We start from the raw sequence: 23,644 nt of genomic DNA, 5'->3' as shown, positions 1-23,644 counted from the left end.
ACAGGACCGGTTTGTACAAAGCTTTGGAATTTACAACCACAAAAATTAAAGCAAAAGGAAATGAGAATTCAGTGTGACAGCAACATTATTCATTATTTTATCAATTTTATAAAATGCCGAAATGAACTCTGCATGAGAAATAACACAGATAATCATCGGAATAAAAAGTATAGATCCATTTCCACATTGTTCACATCAAACCTTTATATAAATTATAAATATATTTTTCTGAAATTTATTTACTAAATTAATTCGCAAATGATATCACGATATTTTGCGATTATTAAAATGTAGATAATATCACAGAGAGTTCAAATTATTATTATTATTATTTATTCAGGAACAGAAAATGATGAAAGGTCCATTTAAACACACTGATTTTATTTATTTTCTTCTTGTTAGCCTTTAAAATGAAGATAATGGCCCATTTGGATGAAAAGAGAATTAGTAGACGAAAACTTCACATTTTAGTTCATAACTATATCTACATAGAGTCTTTCACAGAAAGAAGAGATTTCACACAGACACATACACACACACGCACACACACACACACACACTGTTAGCAGCATCCAGATGAGTCTAATATCTAAAGCTAAATCGCGATTACTCTGCTGCTTCTCACGGGTCAATGCTAACTCGCTTGGCTAATTTAATTAGCTTAGCCTTGAGATGTGTTTTGTCATTTGACAGACTGTAGTATTCAGAGTTGAGTTAAGCGTGCAGTGAGGATTTAATTATTCAGAGGTTACATGGGAGTAACGCACATGGGGGCGGAGTTTGTCTTGCGTGATATCAACAAAAACATCTGCGATATTTTATTTATTCGACAAATCAAAATAGTGGATTAAAGTTGTGAAAATCTTACAAAAACATTATGATTTTAACAGTCAGAGCAGGATATACAAAATAAATAAATAAAATGTAAAATAAAAGGATGTGCTGGATCAAGTGCTATTCTATGAGCTGCTGAATAATGAGTGTGGAAGCCATTTTGTTTAATTAATCCAGTCATTAATGTGAAAATTACAGCGAGCTCTATTCATGCAGTGATATTTTGGTGATATATGAGACTCCTGTTAGATTTATTTAACACTCACCATCTTTTGTGTTAACGTTTATTTTTCATTTTTTTAATTGTCTCTTGCTTTTGTGTTATATCCCTTTATATTAGGGATGTAACACAAAAGCAAGAGAAAAAAGAAAAAATTTCCTTTTTCAGTCTGTATTTTCTATCCCTTTTTTTCTGGCTTAAAGGAGAGTATTTGTGTTTAAAGGTGATCTAAGTAGAAATTCATAGTAGAAATTCGGATGCTTCAACCCAAGAAAAATCTGGCAACCTTGAGGTGTGAACTACATGCAGGTGATTTTAATAATCTGAATGTGGAGCTCAGAAAATCCACTTAAGCATCTGCGTAACCCGACTCTGAATACCAGGAACTTTCCTCATGTAAATACTGATGTAACATTCGGACTTAAGTCACTGACTCTGAATACGACCCAGAAAGAGAAACTAAACTAGTTAGGATGAAATAAAACCCTCTCAGAACTAGTTAGCAAAAAGTTAGCATTCCTAGCACATCTGTATGGACTCCATTTCCAGTGTTTCTATGGTGACATGTTTGGTCCAGTGTTTGATTTATTCTGGAGAGCAGCCCTTTTAAATATTGCTAATACTGTTAACACAAAAACGAAGGGGACTCTATGTACTATATTAGCGCCTACCCGAAGTGCTAATTCTCTAAGGCTAATAGCTAACAAAATCAATTATTCATTTATCTTCAGAAAAATAAATCTCCTAACACTTTCCTGTTATAAGAGGACTATAAGTAGCAGAAAAGTTTGAGACAGAAACATTCAACAAGGACAGAATGGTGACATTGAGAGACGAAGTTCCAGTTATGATTCATAAAGCAAACAAGCGAATTCAGAGAAATTCGGAAATATGTAACGCTCGCTCAGGCACAACCGTGCACTCATAACCTAATTAGTAACTCGTTAACCGTGTGCTCAGCCTACTTCCTGCTTTCAGCTGTTCGCCCTTTTTTAATTTCACACACACACACAAAACACTACATTTAATCAAGAAATATTTGTCAGAGCTGCTACAAATTAAATATCACATGGATAAAGGTTAACGCTTATGCTAATAGCGCTACTACTACTCTCTCTCTCTCTCTCTCTCACACACACACACACACACCATAAAGCATTTTCTATCAAAAATATATATAAAAATATTTGTCACTAAGAATCATAGTTTCATAGCATTTTCAACACACAAATCTCTTTGTCTTAACTCAAAAATATTTCGTAGCGCCACAAAGAATTAAATACGACACTAAGATCTTCTAATTGTGTATGGTGTTAGGAATCTTTACGTTGCTAGCAGCAAGTGATGCTAGTGCTGCTTGAAATTGGCAGTAATCATGCTACATATTACTATAAACCTCTTTTACATATTCACGACACATAACACAGAAATTACTTTTTTTCCAAAAATATTTGATGTAGCTATTAAATATTGAGCTTTTTTATTTATTTTTTTGAAAAATCGTGTTAAAGACTAATCATTTAATACGGCGCTTAGTATAAAAAAATAAAAATATCCATCTTTTGCAGGAGCAAATAAGAATTATATATAGCACTAATGACTGTGTGTAATAAGACACGCCCCCTTTTTTCAGTGCAGGATCTACGACGACCTCCGTTTCGACCTTTCTCTTTAATCTATTACAGTAGGGAATGATGATACAGGTTGTTTTTGGAAGACCGTTACTCGACATTTCGACGTTAATCCAGAGATATTTCCACAGAAGGTTCTTGAAGGAATGATCACACAGGTTTTTGGGGGAACCACTTGTTTTTGTGCTCCTCAGGTTCCCGGAGGTCCTGATTTTGCAGAGTGACAAGCATTTTTGGGTTAACAAGGGCATTTAGCTAAATAATGTTAACATCAGCTTTATTTAGCTAGCTAACTTAATTATTATTAAAATAAAACAATAAGACTTAAGGATGTGCGTTACACTGATTTTATCACAGGTAAAGGTGTTCTCAGGTACGACGCGAAGTGGAGTAAAAACCCCCATACCTGCACGACAGAAACAATATGATAAAATCTAGTGTTCAATAAATAACTGAATTTATTATTAATAATTTTTGCTATAAACAATTCTTCGTCCATGCAATGTAGTTTGTTAGCAGTAAGTACTGGTTGCTAAGCAACATGACAGGCGAAGATTAAGGCGTTCTGTGTTCAGAGCATTACATGTAACGCTCTCATTGGTGCATTAATAGAATGATTATATACATCTGCTTTGAATGCAGCTCAGCCAATCAGATTTTAGAATCAATATTTTATGTTAAGCATCCAGAAATAAAGAAAGCCTTGTCACTCAGGAAAGTCAGGACACACCCTGCTTTTAAGCACTATTTTAGCAGGTTAATAAGGAAACCGATTTTCTCCGTACTCCGAGTTATTTGCAGGTGTGGACGTCGTAGACGCGCATACACTCCTGACAGCTGACGTAGCAGCACCAGTGGAAGACGCAGTGACATTTCTCTTTGCGTCTCTCTGTCTTCGTGTTGTGTCCTCGGCCGCAGCAGAGCAGCTCGCAGCCGTCGATGCCGTGCGACGTCAAGTTACACGTGCGATCTTGCGTCCCAAACGAACCCGTTTCCTTGTTCGGCTCACAGAAATTGGGTGAACTTTCGTAGTAGATGAGGTCTGTCTCCATGGGCGGTTTAAAGAAGGCAAATTTGGGCCGCAGGGTTTCAACCCAGCCCCGAGACTCCCTGTGTTTCTCCACCACCATCTCAGAGGCGCTGTCATATTTGTCCTTCATGTAGTCACCAATTTTGCGAAAGTCTGGCTGTGAAAACCAGCATGTCTTCACCTCGCAGCTTCCTGACAGTCCGTGACATTTACACTTCAGGTACCTGTGCTCCGTGATGGACTGTGGAGAGATGAGAAGGAGCAGTGAGGTTAGCTTTACTGAAGTCCTGTTTACTGTATAAAATGTTTGGGTTACAGCAGAAATATAATGGCAGTCAAGTAAGGTGTGTCCAGATAAATGGTGTTTAGTAGCACTGTGTATTCAATCAAATGGCAGTCCATAGTAGTAAGTAGTAAAGTATATATTTAATAAAATGGGAGTCAGTAGTAAAGTACATTCAGTATATTGGGAGTCAGTAGTACAGTATATTCAGTATAATGGGAGTCATTAGTACAGTATATTCAGTATAATGGGAGTCAGTAGTACAGTATATTCAGTATAATGGGAGTCAGTAGTAAAGTATATTCAGTATAATGGGAGTCAGTAGTACAGTATATTCAGTATAATGGGAGTCAGTAGTACAGTATATTCAGTATAATGGGAGTCATTAGTACAGTATATTCAGTATAATGGGAGTCATTAGTACAGTATATTCAGTATAATGGGAGTCAGTAGTAAAGTATATTCAGTATAATGGGAGTCAGTAGTACAGTATATTCAGTATAATGGGAGTCAGTAGTACAGTATATTCAGTATAATGGGAGTCATTAGTACAGTATATTCAGTATATTGGGAGTCAGTAGTACAGTATATTCAGTATAATGGGAGTCATTAGTACAGTATATTCAGTATAATGGGAGTCAGTAGTACAGTATATTCAGTATAATGGGAGTCATTAGTACAGTATATTCAGTATAATGGGAGTCAGTAGTAAAGTATATTCAGTATAATGGGAGTCAGTAGTACAGTATATTCAGTATAATGGGAGTCAGTAGTATAGTGTATTCAGTATTTTGGGAGTCAGTAGTAAAGATTATTTTAGCTGTAAATACTCACTACTCTGCCGGCCTCATTGTTGTGGCGGTTCATGGCAGATCGGGCATCGAGTCGGTTCTCGCGTGCATCAGCAAATTCTCGTGACACCATGTTTCCGAAGTTGATGTCCTCGCTGCAGCCGCCCCACTTCCACCCATCCCCTGGTGGAACTTTACGTATCATATCACAGCCACAGATCGTAGTTGAACCGTCAGCACACCCTCGGGTCACGGCAAATGCTATTCCTGCAGATGCGATGGCGTGAACGAATGCAGCTTCCCTCGTCGCTGAGGAACAAAATAAAGTGGGACAAAAAATTAGCCATAATTTTTATGCTAGCAGAAAATTATCTGGAAAAAAATGGCAAATTACAATAAAAAGAGAAGAAGAAAAATTAAATAATCAGTGGATTGGCAGATAAGCATGGCATAGTAGTATATTAAGCAGAAAGTTGTTGCAGATTAGTAGAACAATTTGATAATAAATGTTGGATTAGAACTGCAAAATAGCAAAAAGAGTAGCAGGCAAACTAGACCTTACAAAAAAGGTGAAATTATGTGTAAAGGTGTGTTGAGTAACGTGGTTGTCGGTATCAAGGTATTTTCAGGCAAGTCATTCAGTAAATGGTATTTAGTAGTAAAGTGTGTTCAGTAAAATGGGAGCCAGTAGTAAATGATGTTCAGTAAAATGGTAGTCAGTAGTAAAGTGTGTTAAGTGAAATCATCAATAGGTCATGCGTTCGAGTCTCAGGTCCGGCAGGGATTGTAGGTGGGGGGAGTGAATGACCAGCGCTCTCTCCCACCCTCAATACCACAACTGAGGTGAGACCCTTGAGCGAGGCACCGAACCCCCAACTGCTCCCCGGGCGCCGCAGCAAAAAAGGCTGCCCACTGCTCCGGGTGTGTGTTCACGGTGTGTGTGTGTGTTCACTACTGTGTGTGTGCAATTGGATGGGTTAAATGCAGAGCACAAATTCCGAGTATAGGTCACCACACTTGGCTACACGTCACTTCACTAAAATGGTATTCAGTAGTAAAGTGTGTTCAGTAAAATGGTATTCAGTAGTAAAGTGTGTTCAGTAAAATGGTATTCAGTAGTAAAGTGTGTTCAGTAAAATGGTCATCAGTAGTAAAGTGTGTTCAGTAAAATGGTCATCAGTAGTAAAGTGTGTTCAGTAAAATGGTATTCAGTAGTAAAGTGTGTTCAGTAAAATGGTATTCAGTAGTAAACTGTGTAAAATGGTAGTCAGTAGTAAAGTGTGTTCAGTAAAATTGTCATCTATAGTAAAGTGTGTTCAGTAAAATTGTTGTCTATAGTAAAGTGTGTTCAGTAAAATGGTATTCAGTAGTAAAGTGTGTTCAGTAAAATGGTCATCAGTAGTAAAGTGTGTTCAGTAAAATGGTATTCAGTAGTAAAGTGTGTTCAGTAAAATGGTCATCAGTAGTAAAGTGTGTTCAGTAAAATGGTCATCAGTAGTAAAGTGTGTTCAGTAAAATGGTATTCAGTAGTAAAGTGTGTTCAGTAAAATGGTATTCAGTAGTAAACTGTGTAAAATGGTAGTCAGTAGTAAAGTGTGTTCAGTAAAATTGTCATCTATAGTAAAGTGTGTTCAGTAAAATTGTTGTCTATAGTAAAGTGTGTTCAGTAAAATGGTCATCAGTAGTAAAGTGTGTTCAGTAAAATGGTATTCAGTAGTAAAGTGTGTTCAGTAAAATGGTAGTCTATAGTAAAGTGTGTTCAGTAAAATTGTTGTCTATAGTAAAGTGCGTTCAGTAAAATGGTAGTCAGTAGTAAAGTGTGTTCAGTAAAATGGTCATCAGTAGTAAAGTGTGTTCAGTAAAATGGTAGTCAGTAGTAAAGTGTGTTCAGTAAAATGGTAGTCAGTAGTAAAGTGTGTTCAGTAAAATGGTATTCAGTAGTAAAGTGTGTTCAGTAAAATGGTAGTCTATAGTAAAGTGTGTTCAGTAAAATTGTTGTCTATAGTAAAGTATGTTCAGTAAAATGGTATTCAGTAGTAAAGTGTGTTCAGTAAAATGGTCATCAGTAGTAAAGTGTGTTGAGTAAAATGGTAGTCAGTAGTAAAGTGTGTTCAGTAAAATTGTCGTCTATAGTAAAGTGTGTTCAGTAAAATTGTCGTCTATAGTAAAGTGTGTTCAGTAAAATGGTATTCAGTAGTAAAGTGTGTTCAGTAAAATGGTATTCAGTAGTAAAGTGTGTTCAGTAAAATTGTCGTCTATAGTAAAGTGTGTTCAGCAAAATGGTCGTCAGTAGTAAAGTGTGTTCAGTAAAATTGTTGTCTATAGTAAAGTATGTTCAGTAAAATGGTAGTCTATAGTAAGTTTTATGGCTCTGTAGTGACATAGTGATACTAGTATTGTTTGAAGTATTATGTTGATCAAATATTTAATATTCATCGTAGATATGATAGACTAAACAACCTCAAATTAGGTCAGAAGATTGTCTTATGAGGAATTTATTATACGAGTGCATGGCAGTGTTAGCATGGCAGAGAGATGAGTCAGTGAGGATCAAGCACATCCTCCTAAAAGACGGGTAAACACACTCGCACCACAGACCTGTAATTACACAGGCTCGATTAAACAGCTCCTTTATCGCTCAGGGCTAAAGTACGCCGTGGAGCACTGTGTGTTCCTCACTCAACAGCCCATTGTTTTACTCAGAACAACCTCAATTTTGATTAAAAGAAAAAAATACATAACAAAAATAAATCATCAGTTACGAAACACAAGAGCTACCGATATTGTGTGCAAAATCCCATGCTAATGCTGATACCAGCTTTAGACCTTTCCAACATGCAGCTACAGCCTGTGAAGAAGCCACTGAAGTCTTGTGCGGTCTTGTACAGCAACGTGTGTGTGTGTGTGTGTGTAGAAATATAAATTAAGCCATTCTCTCTCGACAGCAGGTTTGAACTAGTTAGAGAAATTAAAGGTGCGGAAAATGATGTTGCAACCGACTTTGACTCCAAACTGCTGAGTGAAAGAACTTGAAATGAGCCCTCAATACCTTGGCATATTAAGTGCTGTCAACTTTCTGTCGTTAATACGTTTTATTGCAAAGTTATATGATCTTTTTCTACAGACACTCCTAAAAATTCATGTGAGTTCATGCTAATGTACTCAGACGCCTTTAAGCAACATGTGGTTTATAGTTTTCCTGCATCACACTAGGAAAGAATATGACCACTGTAGCCTACTCGCTAATTACTGACTAAGTAGTGGTTAGAATACGAGATTAGCATGGTACAATACTTTCGTTTTAGTTTTATACTTCCGGCAAAATGATTAAAACTTTTTGATGATTTGTCTTGTGGTCATCCAATGAAATGCTCTGTAGAACATGTTCGTCCTGCCTCCATGGCCGTGTCTTGCTCTACAGTAGCAGCTCGTTAGCAGTAAACATGATTTGTCCATGTGTTTTTGGCTGTGCGTCTTCACAGCCGCTATTCCTTTTTCTAACCATGGCTTGGTGGAGATAAATAAATGGTGGGAGTTTATTTATTTGGAAGAGGAATGTTTTACCAATTTGATGCTGTTCAATTGCGGAACGTCTCTACCTCAGACTGAATGAGAACTCGATTGTAGCTTTATATGTATATATACAGTTCTGTGCAAAAGTCTTAGGCACATGCAAAGATGCTTTCAAAAATAATGAAATTAAATGTTTCTACATTTAAAAAAATACTATAAAGAGCAGTAAACAGTAATAAATGAAACAAAGTCAATATTTGGTGTGACGATCCTTCACTTTTTTTTTTTTAGGTGCAGTGTGTGCAGTTTTATAAGGAAATGAGCTGGAAGTGTTACTGAGCATCTTGCAGAAGCAGCCACAGTTCTTCTGGAGACTTTGACTGTCGACTCGCTTCTTATTTCTGCAGCGAAACCCAGCAGCCTTCATTAAGTTTTTATCTGAAAAGTGTCTCTTATGGAATCTTCTGCTTTCTTTACTGACATACAAACATTTTTCTGTCTGTAACATTAGTTTTCCAGCACAAAATGAAATGTTTGGAATCTAAAATGTTTTTGTACTGAATCAATAATGTAGAAGTCAGAAAATAAACATCTATAGACTTTTGCCAAGCCTTTTGCACAGTACTGTATATCATCTTCATCAGTAAGAGTCAGTAGTATAATTTTATCTACCACTCAGACACGTCAGACGTCTCCTGGTGACGACCCTGCAGCTCTTTGTCACTATCGACGCCAATAACACGTGATCTCAAACACGTATGGAATAACCCCAAAAAACACATGGCATCTCGTTGTCTAGGACACTGAACAACCTTCCGGTCACAAGCTCACAGCCGTAACCTCTGAAGCACCACTTCCCCAATCTGACTCTATTAACTGATGGTGAAATAAATACTGACACACACTGCGTACTGTGGAGCTTGCAGTGTTCCAGCTTACTAGTTTAAAGAGCATTTCCAGACGGACATTAGCAGTAAACATTAGTCATTAGTGCAGTGTTGTGTCGTTGTGGAATGTGTGTGTCTGCAAGCACCGCTATTCCTTTCACTATAAAAACGCCCACTTTTTATGATCAGGAAGCCTGTATAATCTGTGTGAGTGTGTTTTCTTATGGCTGGAGGACAATGACATGGCAGAGACGAGAGATAGAGGGATGAAGGAGGAGGAGAGAAGATTAACTGCACACAGACACACTATAATTCACATTCTTAAAAAAAAAAACGACTCCTCAGTCATTCGTACTTTACCTGAAAGAAAGCGAAATTAGCTACTGTAATCTGCAGTGTCACGACAATTCAACTAGTTTATTCTCAGTTTATTTTGAAATGAAAATTTAAAATGAATACTCAAGCCCTCTGGTCCATGGGTTACGTCTATTCGTTGTTTCATTTTGAAATGGAAAAACAAAGAAACAGTTTTTATTTTATTTAGGTTTTTCTTGCCACACATTAAAATTAATTTTTTTTTTTCATAAAATAATTTTCAGAAAAATAAATATTGACTTTGGACTATTGAATTCTTTGTAATTGTTTCACCACATCTCATTGTTTGACCATATGGTGTGCCTTATTTATTTTCATTTTGAAACAAAAAACAAATGAACACAATATACACAGACTCACTGTTTCATTTTAATTCAGTTGCATTAAAGATTTATGAACTTACTATCCAGCTAACTAGCTTTATAGTAAACTGGCAAGCCCCACAAGCATGTAACTGAGTTTATTAAGCAGCATTCTGAATAATCAGTACTCTTTTTACTCTATAAATATTCATCATAAACTCATGAACAGTTATTCTAAAGAAACAACTTTTCATGATCCCTCACATGTTCATCATCAGATTGTTGAATGTATAACTTTCATTTGAAATAAGTAAGCTATCTTCTATTTATGTTTTTTTTTTCTTCCCTTAAACAAATCATAAAAACTAGCAAAAGTGTGTTTTAAGTGTGTGAAAAAAGTTGGTGGAATCCTGTTAATGAACTCTTCTGGCCTCATACATTATTTTAACACTTGGACATGTACATATGAAGAGACCTCTCAGAGATGTGTGATGGCATTTTACCCCTCTTGCCTCACCCACCCGTCCACCCTGGGGGCATTTTCAGTACCCCGTTGTGCTTCTACTGTCACGGTGTGTTAGTGCCACAAAAGACCTGTGGTGTTTTAGATGAAATTTGCCCCGGTGATTAGCGACCACCGCGTTAAGTCCTAGCAACAGGGCAAAAATGCAGACGGGGGGAATTTCCCATTGAAACACTTTAATAAAACAATCTAAAGGCCGTGTGAACAGTGAAACGAGCTCAGCAGGGGGCGGGGCTAAAGATCTGTCCATCAAATCACACAGGCCACACCTATACTTTTGGGTCTTACGTGGCAAGTTTTGAGCTTTGGGATTTTTAAAAATATTTTGTACAGGTTGGTTATAAAAACTAACTTTTTAATTATTCTCAAATTATTCGCATATTTTTGGACGAAACAATACAATACCTGAAAAAACCTCGTTGTAATCCTTCAGCAATAGCACGATGGGGAACATTAAAATTACTGCTATATGAAATTGTTGGATGTGCTAGATGCTGTACCATGAAACCCATATTTTAATTAATTTGGAAAATATTTGATATTATTTAAAAAAAATTAAGCTACATCAATACAGACCTTTAAATTTTATTTAGTATTTAAATCAGCAGTCTAATTTCTTGAAATGACTCCACATCAGCACATTGCTAACTTCTCTAAGAAATGAGAACCAAATCTAGTTGGCCCATTTTCGGCATTTTGAAAACTCTCTGTTGGTGAACTCTGAGGATGCGTGACAAGCATACAGCGTTTGATTGACAACTTGATTACGCAGCGATTAAGATTTGATCCATGCGGCATGTTACTTCATGGAAATGAGTTTATTGTATTTTGAAAAGTGAGGCAACATATGAGGTCACTGTCAGGAAACTGTCAGTACCTCCAGAATCAGTTACTTTATCACCATCAGTCTTTTCCTAGTCGCAAATACGACAGTATATGTATTAAAGAAAATAGCTTTGAAGATATTCCCTTTTAATGTTATTGTTCGTCACTTCTGGGAAGATGGTTAAAATTTTTTGATGACTCATCCTGTACTTGTCTTGTGGCCATCCACTTAAATGCTCTTTAGAATGTGTATGCCCCACCCCCAGGGGTGTGGCTTGGTCTATAGTACCAGCCGTTTTCCAACCATAGCTTGGCGGAGAATAAAAGGTTGGAGTTTATTCATTAGAAAGATGGCAGAGTTTGTGTGCAGTTTTGTGACTTTTTTAGGACTTTTTTTTTTTTTAACAAATTGGGGATATTCAATGCCAGAATGTTGCTATCTCAGGTGAATGTGATTCCATCTTAATACACAGTCTCCATCAGTAAGAATCAGTAATATCATTTTATCTCCCACTGAAATGCATCAAATGTCTCGTGGTGACGACCCTGTGGCTCTCTGTCACCATCACTGCCACTGACGCTTGACTTCAACTCAAACACGTATAACATAACTCTAAAAATAGGATATTTTTCTGGTTAAAGCGACAGACACGAGTGAAAATGGTGATGAAAATCTTCCACAACTGAAAAAAAGGCTCTCGTAGCTAATACTTAGCTAATTCTCTAAGCTACTGTCAGGTTTGTTTTAGATTGTGTGGGGTGTGGTGTACTTCGAACGCTATTGACTGTTATGTAAATAAATCAAACAAATCAGCATGCTGTCACGCTGACTTTTGTTTCAAAGGGAAATAAATTAACATAGGGTCACATTTAATCACATTTCATGGGAACCATTCTTAAGATCTTCCCTAAGTCCTCACAGACTGGCCCTGATTAGGGTTTAGGGCTTAGGGTTTGGTGTTAGTGTTAGCCTCTGTCTATTAGCATCCTCTAGATATGTATGATCTAAAGAGGCTGATCTAACAGAACCAGAAAAGACACCCCAAAATCCTCTGTTCTATTCAGAGCTACACTAAACCAACACAACCCTCCAAACACACACACACACACACACACTTCCAAAATCAGACAAAGAGTAAATCAGCTTCTCTTCCTCTACTCTGCCTCCTTTATCTGGTCATCATTGAGGGGCGTTATTTCCTCTAATCCAGTCAAAATGATTTACCCAAGCCACATCAGGTAAATAGTGTATAAAATAACTACAACTGAGGTAAATATTGTATAAAATAACTATAGTAGAGGTATACATTGTATCATATGAGTACATCTGAGGTAAATATTGTATAAAATGACTATAGCTGAGGTAAATATTGTATAAAATGACTATAACTGAGGTAAATATTGTATAAAATGACTATAGCCGAGGTAAATATTGTATAAAATGACTACAGCTGAGGTAAAATTGTACAAAGTGACTATAGCTGAAGTAAATATTGTACAAAATGACTACAGCTGAGGTAAATATTGTATAAAATGACTATAACTGAGGTAAATATTGTATAAAATGACTATAGCCGAGGTAAATATTGTACAAAATGACTAAAGCTGAGGTAAATATTGTATAAAATGACTACAGCTGAGGTAAATATTGTATAAAATGACTACAGCTGAGGTAAATATTGTATAAAAGGACTATAGCTGAGGTAAATATTGTATAAAAGGACTATAGCTGAGGTAAATATTGTATAAAAGGACTATAGCTGAGGTACATATTGTACAAAATGACTACAGCTGAGGTAAATATTGTATAAAATGACTACAGCTGAGGTAAATATTGTATAAAAGGACTATAGCTGAGGTAAATATTATATAAAAGGACTATAGCTGAGATAAAAATTGTACAAAATGACTATAGCTGAAGTAAATATTGTACAAAATGACTACAGCTGAGGTAAATATTGTACAAAATGACTACAGCTGAGGTAAATATTGTATAAAAGGACTATAGCTGAGATAAATATTGTACAAAATGACTATAGCTGAGGTAAATATTGTATAAAATAACTACAGCTGAGGTAAATATTGTATAAAAGGACTATAGCTGAGGTACATATTGTACAAAATGACTATAGCTGAGGTACATATTGTATAAAATAACTACAGCTGAGGTAAATATTGTATAAAAGGACTATAGCTGAGGTACATATTGTACAAAATGACTATAGCTGAGGTACATATTGTACAAAATGACTACAGCTGGGGTAAATATTGTATAAAAGGAGTATAGCTGAGATAAATATTGTACAAAATGACTACAGCTGAGGTAAATATTGTATAAAAGGACTATAGCTGAGGTAAATATTATATAAAATGACTACAGCTGAGATAAATATTGTACAAAATGACTACAGCTGAGGTAAATATTGTATAAAAGGACTATAGCTGAGATAAATATTGTACAAAATGACTACAGCTGAGGTAAATATTGTATAAAATGACTAAAGCTGAGGTAAATATTGAATGACTATAGCCAAGGTAAATCTTATAATATGACAACAGCTGAGATAAATATCATATAATATGATTATAACTGAAATAAATGTATAAAATGACTACAGTTGAGGTAAGTATTGTGTAATATGACTACAGCTGAGATAAATATTGTATAATATTTACACAAAAATAGTATTTATAAAAATAATTAATATACAGTATATTAAAAATACTAAGTCTTGTTGCAAACTAAGCGTATGGTTAAAGGGTTAAAACAGGGTTTTGAAAATGCTGTGTGTATCTTGCTAAATCTTGATGATTAACAACCACAGAAGAAACATTCACAATTTTATTCCACATCAGCATGATGGATGGATTGTTTTTGAATATACAGAAGATTATCCTTATCCACTGTGTGTGTGTGTGAGATCTTAGTTACATAAAGAGAGTGTGGGATATATGTTAAGGCGGTGATAAGTAAATTGGTGCAGGGGGAGGGCAGGGAATTCCCTTCACAAGACAAAAACAAACACGCTCTGCCCCAGTGGATGCGTGTGTACACATTTTACAACAGCCCCACACATGCACACACACACACACACACACAGAGCTTACTGCACTAACACTAACCCAGGGGTACTCAACCGTTGTAGGCCAGTGGCACCATTTTAAGGACCCGATACTCTTGGGTTGCTATAAAAGCTCACAACAGTGTCACTCAACTGTTACATCCAACCTGGAACAGTACTTTGATATACTGCACCCTAACCCTAATGCATGTAGACTAACTTTTCTCCCAAATGATAACCATAAAACCCAAATCAGGTAAAAACGGCAATTGGTGTTATGCGGATATTGAAATGCTCGTACCTTTATCTAGGACGGGACCAAAGATGGCGAGCGTGTCATTGAGAGTAGTGCAGTTCCATCGGCGGCCACGGAACTGGTGTTGACACTCGCGGATGGCGATGCTGAGGCCGTGCACCACACTGGGCATCACCTCTGCAAAATTCCTGCAGAACCGCAGCTGCTTTGGCACTAGACCCGGGATCGAGCTGCACAGCACAGGCCGAGATGCTACAGACGAGTACTGATGACCCACCGCTAATGACCTGCAATAGAGATGATACACACTTGAAAACACACACCAAGACCCCACTGCTTCATAATCAGCTTCTTTTCCAAAGGTCTGCATGATCAGGTTACTGCCTGTTAGTTGCACGACACAAGCTAACTATATAAATTCTTAAGTATATGTAACCTGTTAAGGGTAACCATGTGGGGGATTTCAGCCAATCAAACAGTGTCTATGAAGTCAGGTTTAGAAAGTTGTAGTTCTTCTTCTTCTGTTCACTGTGTGTCAGACTTTAATTTTCTTTTGGTGAACAGAATTATGACACTTGAAGAACAACACACACCATATATGTCCAAAATTAGACCCCTAAAGTGTTCCTGAAGTCATTGGTGTTTCAGAGCTTTTCATACATGTCCCTTACTGATATTCTTTTTCTTTTTTTTTTTTTTTTTTTTAACTTCTGGGAAAACTATAAAAATGTTTGATGACTCATGCTGTATTTGTCTTATGTTCTGTCTTATTAAATCCCCAGGGGCATGTCTTGGTCAACTTTAGTAGTTTGTTAGCAGTTCACATGGTTTCTGAAGCTATTCCTTTTACCGAACATCGCTTGGTGAAAAATAATGGTTGGAGTTTATTCATTTGAAAGGGGGAGGAGTTTGTGCAAGTTGGTAGTCATGTGACTTTTCAGAGATGTGTTTTACCAACTTGGGGCTGTTTGATGCCAGAATGTTGCTACCTCAGACTGATGGAGAATGTGATTCTGTCTTTACACACCATCAGACCTTCTCCATCAGTAAGTGCCACTTAGATGCGTCACATGTCTCATGGTGATGACGCTGCTGCTTTCCATCACCATTGGCAACGTTGACTCTCGACCTCACCTCAAACATGTACAGCATCACTCCAAAAACACGGCTTCTTCTTGTCTGCATTTGAGTTTACAAACTACTACAAAATTAATGGTTGCACCAAATGACCAAATGTTTACCCCTTAACTTTGACAGTTATGGTTTCTCTATATTTCTCCCTCTACCTTTCTCTCTTTTTAATTTTTTTCTGCCTGTCTCTCTTTCTCTCTTTTCCTCTCTCTATTGCTTTATCTTTTCCTCTGTCTTTCTTTTTCTCTCTTGGTTTGACTTTCTTTATAGTATAAAAATACATATATGAGCCACTACACACACAAACACACACACTCATTTTTTTCATTGTATATATTTTGCTCTCTCTCTTGCTAACAAACACACACACACACACACACACACACACATGCTTAGCCTCTGGTATGAGTGTTATATGATTCATGCATGTCTTCATAAGTGTGCAGCCGAGTCGAGACTGAAGTAAAAATTAATAGACAGTGGTGACAGCAGAAATCAGCACCTTACACACACACACACACACACACGCATCTGGCCAGCTACAGTCAAATAAACGTATCCATACACTCTGTTCACAACGAAGCCTGGACGTGCAGGTGTGTGAGCACGTAACACACACACGTGTGCATAGCTCACAGGTGGAGCAGGTGGATAACTTACACTCCTCCTGCTAAAGCTGAATTAACCCACTTGTCTGTCATAGCTCATGAAATCACCCACACACACATTTATCTTCCCTCAAACCGCTCAGATGTAAATGATATCTTTAACATGTTCAACACTCACTAGATAGGAAGCTTTTTTTTTGCATTTCATCCAGAAAGTACTTTCCCTCTGAGCAGCTTCAGATTGCTCTGTAGACTTGCTGCCTGGTGCCACTACCCAATAAATCAAGGCTCACAAGGAAATAGCAGAATACGTAAATTAATTCCTGTTGCTCAAGTATCTTCACCCCGTCTGAAAGCAGAGTATTTCCGCTCCCGATCCTGTAATCACTCTGCTCCCATGCAGCAGCGTTAACTCTCTGATTCAACCTTATCATTAGTAGTTTTAATTAATCATTTGTATTTGTATTTTTGATCATTTTCTGCAAAAAAAAAAACAAAACAACTCTGGGTCTGTAAAAAAAATATTGTGCAAGTGAATTATGGGCTGTGAGCACGTTACACTGGATCCATATCAACTCAACTGCCACTTCACACCACTCACTCCTTCTCTGTCTGCAACCCCAGCTACTGCTACCAGCTACCTAGAAATACTGACTAAGCCTGATCTGTCCAGTGTATACAACTTTATTCCAATACAAAAAACAGCGATTACTTATAGACTTATAGTGTTCATCTCAACATTAGGAACCTTCATGGATGAAGTGTTCAGAGACACACAAACTTTTTTACTCCACAACAGATGATGATAAAATGAGACACGTTCACTAAGTGGTCACCCATCTATTGGAGGTATGTGATGATGGAAACTGAAAGAGTTTCACAAGATGTCTTTTTCTTTCCTTGGAACTGGTAAGGAACTGCAGTGATTTCTGCAAGACACATGAAGCCAGCTACACCACAGAGTGGTCAGAGGAAAGACCTAACTGCCCTCTTCTGTAAATGACCTCGCAGACACATACGATTTTTTATTTTTTATTGTTCGTGGATGCTAAGTTCCCCAGGAAGAAATGCAGGTTAGATGTTCTCCATTAAAGCTGCCTTAGAGGAATTAAATCTTTGGCTTGAGGGTACAGAGCATCTGTTCCTCATCCTTACCAAACATCAAAACCTAGAACTTGTCAAGTTTACCAAACATCTAAATTCCAATCTGGCCTCCTAGACACTCTTTTTCACTGGTTTTAACTTTACTCATACCTGTGGACCTGGCTCTGAGAAGACAACAGCTGGTGGCCTGACAGTTGTTCTGACAGACTGATTAAAATATACAGCATGACCTCAGAGCAGTCCGCAAACAGCTAACCCATTGGATACTGTGGAATTCATTGCACTTGAATTTAGATTAGATTGGAGAAGATAACCAGATGAAAGTAAAATTTAAATGGCCATCCCTTAAGACCAATATCACAAACTTTATGAGAGCCTTATAAGCAATAATCCAGGAAAAACCTGTAAAATCTTTCCCACTGGACTAGTAAAATTATTATCTACCCTAGGATGCCCCTAGTCACACATTTCTGATAGACATACTGTACCTAATAGGTATAATTAAGATATAATGAATGACCTAGACAGGTCAGCAGGCAATGAGCTGGCTTGATATAAGAATTACTATTCAGTATGGAATTCCAACATTATTATTTGGAGCATTAAACAGATACAGATAATGGTGTTGTGTTACACCCCTGCTATCTGTCTCTCTGTCTCTCTAATGTAGTGGAGTTTTCACCTTTTTGCCTTGAGCAAGAGATTAAGAAGACATTGAGAGTCAAAAGCAGCTTCATCTCTTTGTACTTCACCACTTTAACATCATATAGCTGTCCTACACACACACACACACACGATTACACACTCACACTGCTCAGAAGATAAATAGCTGGAGGTGACAGCCTGCCGCACATTCCTTTTCCCAAACACACTCTTCTTGATGTCAAAGTCAAAGGGTGTGTGTGTGTCTGTGTGTGTGTGTGTGTGTTGTGTATATCCTCGGGGTTCGGGACAGAAGCGTTTAATCCTGAGCGGCTCGTGCACAGGCTTGCTGAGATATGCATCAAAAAAGAACGGGACGCTGGATACACAGTAGATGAAAAGAGCAGAGAAACATATATGAGAACAGAGAGACAGAGTGCGCGCTTAAACACTAAAGGGGGTGTGTGGCTCAGCTTTTGTTTTTTTAATGACTGTGGATTAGGAGATTTGGACAGGAGACACGAGGGGATGGCAGACTGAGGGGTTTAACATTACTGACACACAGAGAGAGAAACACTACTGAGAAGTATAGCGAGATAGATAGATAGATAGATAGATAGGTTAAATCAGGGGTCTCAAAGGGGTTTTTGCAGTTACAGACACCCTTAACCCGCTCTTGACAGATTTATTTCATGAACATAATCCAACTGTTCCATTATTAAAATGTGTACAATAATATTCTGGTATTTATTTGGTCCAACTATAAACCTTATTGAGATTCGCTGATCTTATCAAATCTAAAATCATGGAAATGTCAACATTAAATTATGTAGCAATTTCACAGAACTATCAGCTTCAGGTGGGAGATTTTTGAAAATTAGTTATAATAAAATATTTGCCTCCGCTTGTTCCCACTCTTCTGGTGCCACTGGGCGATACCCCAAAGCGTAATTGCAGGTAGGAATTAAAGTCATGAGAGGGGAACTGAAGAAAGGTCGGATCACACGCACTAGAGGATTGGACTGAGGAATCAATAGAGGCGGCCGTGGGTGGCTGAGGCTCAGGTGGTAGAGTGGGTTGTCCAGTAATCGCAGGGTTGGCGGTTTGATACCCAGCCCCTCCACACGCTGAAGTGTCCTTGGGCAAGACACTGAACCCCAAGTTGCTCCTGATGGTAGGCTAGTGAGTCGTGAGATGGCAGGCTAGCCTGTGTGTGTGTGTGTGTGTGAGTGGGTGAATGAGAAACAGTCTAAAGTTCTTTGTAGAACCACTAGGGTTAAAAGGTGTTATATAAGTATAGATCATTTACCCTTAGAGAGAGTTGTTTGGATTTTTCGCTTTAAAATTTCATACGTAATTTGCATAGAATTTAGAAAATGTCCTATTCAAATGCTGCTTTAATGCTAAAATCTCGGCTGCGCCACTTTGTCACTCACTAGTGTGAAGGTATGGTTATAGAGCATCGCTCACTCCACATCACTCCCACAGTCTCTGCCTTAAGACAGACGGTCTAAAGCCAGGCTCTAGTCATTTCTGATACAGCGATGGTGGAATGAACATCAGCTTCTCTTATAACTTCTGAGAAATTCCTACACATACTTGCTGTAATACCATTAGCTCGGTGTATGATTCTTTCCAGGCATTAATCCAGCTGTTTGTTCTAAATTGTACAGTGTGTTACTTGCTTCGGGTGAGTTAATTATTTCTTAATTCTTAATTCGAGTCCTCACATGTAAGTCACTTTGATGAAAAGCATCTGCCAAGTGAATAAATATGACTGTAGATAGATAAATTGATAAACAGACAGATGGATGAACAGTTTCGAGATTACACATTACTGGACGGAGTTTATGACACAGTGTGTGTGTGTGTGTGTGTGTGTGTTTGAGAGTGAATATAAACTGTCATTAAACAATACCACATGTTCATTTTAACTGCAGGCTGGAGAAGGTCGACTGTCAAACATGCAAGTCTAGGATATCTAGGCTTTTATCTATTTACCTGTCTGTCTATTTAACTGTCTGTTTATCTGTCTGTCTGTTTACCTGTCTGTCTATTTAACTGTCTGCCTTCAGGTGGTCAAGGATTAAAGTTACAACTGGCATCTTTTTCTGGTCTTGCGGAAATCCTTCACAAAAAAGAAAATTACACTTATGGCCTCAGGTGTGTGTGAGTCATTGTGTACTGTTCATCTAAACTTTAATGACTTTACTGATTTATCACTGAGACAGAGCGAGAAAAGGAAGTTTACAATCCAACTTTCAAGTGCCCAAGAAATGTCTCAAGATCTGTGATTTGATTCTGCATTGTGGAGGTATTTCCTTCTGAAACAGAGAGTCAGAGTGATAGCATGTTGAAGTGCTCAACTGATCAGCCAATAGCGTTCAAGAAACTTCACACCTCACCCAATCTAAACAAACCTGACAGTGGCTTGGAGAGCTTGCTAAATATGGAGAACTGAGGAGAGTCATTTTTTGGAGGACTTTTCACCCACACCTGTCCACTTTAACCAGGACGGTGTCCTAAATGATGAGGATGAGGTGATGGTGTGTTTTGGAGTTATAGCATATGTGTTTGAGGTGATGATGGAGATCCACAGAGATGGAATTCTCCATCAGTCTGAGGTAGCCACATTCTGGCATTAAACAGCCCCACGTTAGTAAAACAATCTTCCAGAAAGTCACAAAACCACCAACTCACACAAATTCTGCCTTCTTTTTAATGAATAAACTCCAACCATTTTTTTCTCTACCAAGCCATAGTAGGAAAATAGTGTTCAGGAAGACACACAGCCAAGAACACACAGAGGAACCATGTTTACTGCTAACAAGCTGCTAATGTAGAGCAAGACACGCCCCTGGGGGTGGGACATATACCTTCTAGACAGCATTTAATTGGACAATCATCCAATTAAACAGTAATTAAAAATGCCGATTGTACGAGTGTTCATAACACTATGACAGGTACAAACCACTCTGAAACACTGATTATAATTCCAGGGACATTTTCAGTAGCTTGAGACAGCATGAGGACAAGTGCAGGGTCCTAGCTATAGATATCCATCCACAGCATGCTACGGTATACTGGTGCTCCTGCTGACTTATACTTACTGCTGAATAAACTGTTGTCTATGGATGTAATATAAACATTTTCCCAAATAAAGGGAAAGAGTGAAAATACAGGTGCCATTTGGCTGAAAGTTGAACAAGTGACAGTGAATAACAGGAAGGAGTGGTGAAGGAACGTCAAAACGAGTGGTAAAGATGACGTTAATCTGAGGGTCAGGTGAAGTTTAGTCATGGGAGTGGAAATTCTAAATTAGTTGTGATGAAAGTAAGTAAATAAAATGGAATAAAAGTGAGAGGATTAAAGGATGATTATGGGATGTAAAAGATTTAGAGCAATAAATAAGCCACTGTGGGCGCGTCCCAAACCACACGCCCTATTCACTATATAGTGCACATAAACACCATCATAGGTCCACTGTGAAATGATTTGTACATGCCGTATAGCTGTTGTTCCAAAAGGTTCTTTATGTTGTGCGTGCACTGTCTGGTACTGACCCGGGATCAGTATGTTCTGAATTAGTAGTGATCAGCTAGAACACTACAAACCCATCAGAGGACAGCTCAGTTAAAGAGACGACAGCAGCTCATGCTGAGGTGAGTGACCTTACGTCACCTTCTACTGTGTACAGTCTGAGACCTGCCCCGACTCTGATGTTTCAGCCTGAGTGAATAAACGTTACATGAGAGTGAATAAATGTTACACGTGAGTGAATAAACGTTATACGTGAGTGAATAAACATGAGTTTAATGGAGGGGGAATTAGCCAGTTTACTGACTGAACTGGAGATGGGACATTAAACCTCCTGCTGAAACTATGATGTAAACTTCTCGTGATGTTAAGGATCTTTTCTGTTATTATGTGATTCTCCCAGAAATTTTCCCAGAAATCTATTCTTTTCTGTCATTTGGTGTTTTATTTCTTCTTTTTCATTCTTATCTGTATTTCATTTCATTTTCCTCTGCAGCACTGACATGCTTCATAAAAAGACTCAGCTTCTTATGTGAAGCACTAGACTAGAAATAATAATAATAATGATAGTAATAATAATAATAATGAGAAAGAGTTTTATGATAAATAGATGAAGAAATACTCTCTAGCCAGTATTTGTGACGAGATTAAATGCCGATACGAGAAAATGAACAACCTAGCGTCGACGCTGTGCCCAGTGCTAGCCCTGAAAGAATACACACATCGACACTATGGGATAGCTAGCTACCTGCAGTGGTTGATGCTTAGGGAGCTCGGCCTGTCAGTGCCTGGTCACTGGTACGATCACCAGTCAGAAAAGGTTGTTGAGGCGGAGAACATCACCATCATGTACGACACGGCTGCAGATCGTACCATCAGGGTGAACCGACCGGACATCATTCTCCATGATAGGAGCAAGAGCCACATTGTCTGCTCATCGACGTAGCCGTCCTAGATGGTGCAAATATCTCAATGAAAGAGGTAGAAAAACCAGGCAAATATAAGGACCTCGAGTGAATGTGGAACACCAGGGCTCGTGTGATTCCAGTCGTGGTCTGGGCACTAGGCACTGCTCAACTCAGTCTCCAGAAATACCTCGATGAACTGCCAGGCAACACAAATGCACTACAACTGCAGAAGATCACACTCCTCAGCCCACATTCTTCAAAAAGTCCTAACTATTGGACAATAAAAACCTAAAGAGTCCAGTGGACTCCCAGCATAAAGCTCCCAGCAAAAGCTAATAAACAGTAAAAGCTGAAAAAACAACAATAAATGAGAGAAAAAATTATAAGTAGAACAAAACAAAAAAATTATTTTCATTAAATGTCTTTTTTTTCATTTTAAGTCTATAAATTCTGAAAGAGTGCTGCATGTAAGAAGTCGAGTCGCCTTTATTTATAAGGCACGTGTCAGTGCTGCAGAGTAAAATTACATGACATACAGATGTAAAAGCCTAAATATGTATTGACATCAGATACAAACATAAACCTAAACATGATAAATATAATAAGGAATACTTCATGTTACTAGATACCATTATAAAGACTCAGTTGGGACAGAATAATACACACACACACACACACACACACAAACACAAATGAAACTTACCACCATATCGGATAACTTGCTGTAACATGCGGAATCCCGGAGATCAGCAGCAGCCATGCGAGGTGTATCATCCTTAACCAAATTCCTCCAAACACACACTCTCACACACACTGTGTCTAATCCCACAAACGTGCTCGACTGTGTGTCAGAATCATGGCAATAATGTGTGTGTTCATGTGTGTGTGAGAGAGAGAGTGTGTGTGGGGCGAGAGAGAGCACGGAGCAGGTAACGGCCAGTATTGACACTGAGAGAGGGAGGGACGAGTCAGCTACACTTATACTGAGAGAGAGAGAGAGAGAGGGAGGGACGAGTCAGCTACACTTATACTAAGAGAGAGAGAGAGAGAGAGGGAGGGACGAGTCAGCTACACTTATACTAAGAGAGAGAGAGAGAGAGGGAGGGACGAGTCAGCTACATTTATACTGAGAGAGAGAGAGGGACGAGTCAGCTACACTTATACTGAGAGAAAGAGAGAGAG

The 23,644-nt window shown here is 38.1% G+C and overlaps 1 protein-coding gene across 1 annotated transcript; it reads right to left on the bottom strand.

Annotated features, from left to right (window-relative positions):
- Positions 1-2,662: 2,662 nt before the first annotated feature.
- Positions 2,663-23,394, bottom strand: wnt3a (wingless-type MMTV integration site family, member 3A). Its single transcript, XM_034303402.2, has 4 exons — positions 23,166-23,394; positions 14,578-14,819; positions 4,833-5,098; positions 2,663-3,956 (listed from the first exon to the last, which is right to left on the bottom strand). Exons 1-4 carry the CDS (start codon positions 23,234-23,236, stop codon positions 3,477-3,479), a joined length of 1,059 nt encoding a protein of 352 aa, XP_034159293.1. The 5' UTR covers positions 23,237-23,394; the 3' UTR covers positions 2,663-3,476.
- Between the last annotated feature and the right edge of the window lie 250 nt (positions 23,395-23,644).

The sequence above is a fragment of the Pangasianodon hypophthalmus genome, chromosome 4 (assembly GCF_027358585.1).
Source record: "Pangasianodon hypophthalmus isolate fPanHyp1 chromosome 4, fPanHyp1.pri, whole genome shotgun sequence".
Taxonomy (NCBI): Eukaryota; Metazoa; Chordata; class Actinopteri; order Siluriformes; family Pangasiidae; genus Pangasianodon; species Pangasianodon hypophthalmus.
This window is presented reverse-complemented; position numbering and strand designations above follow the sequence as displayed.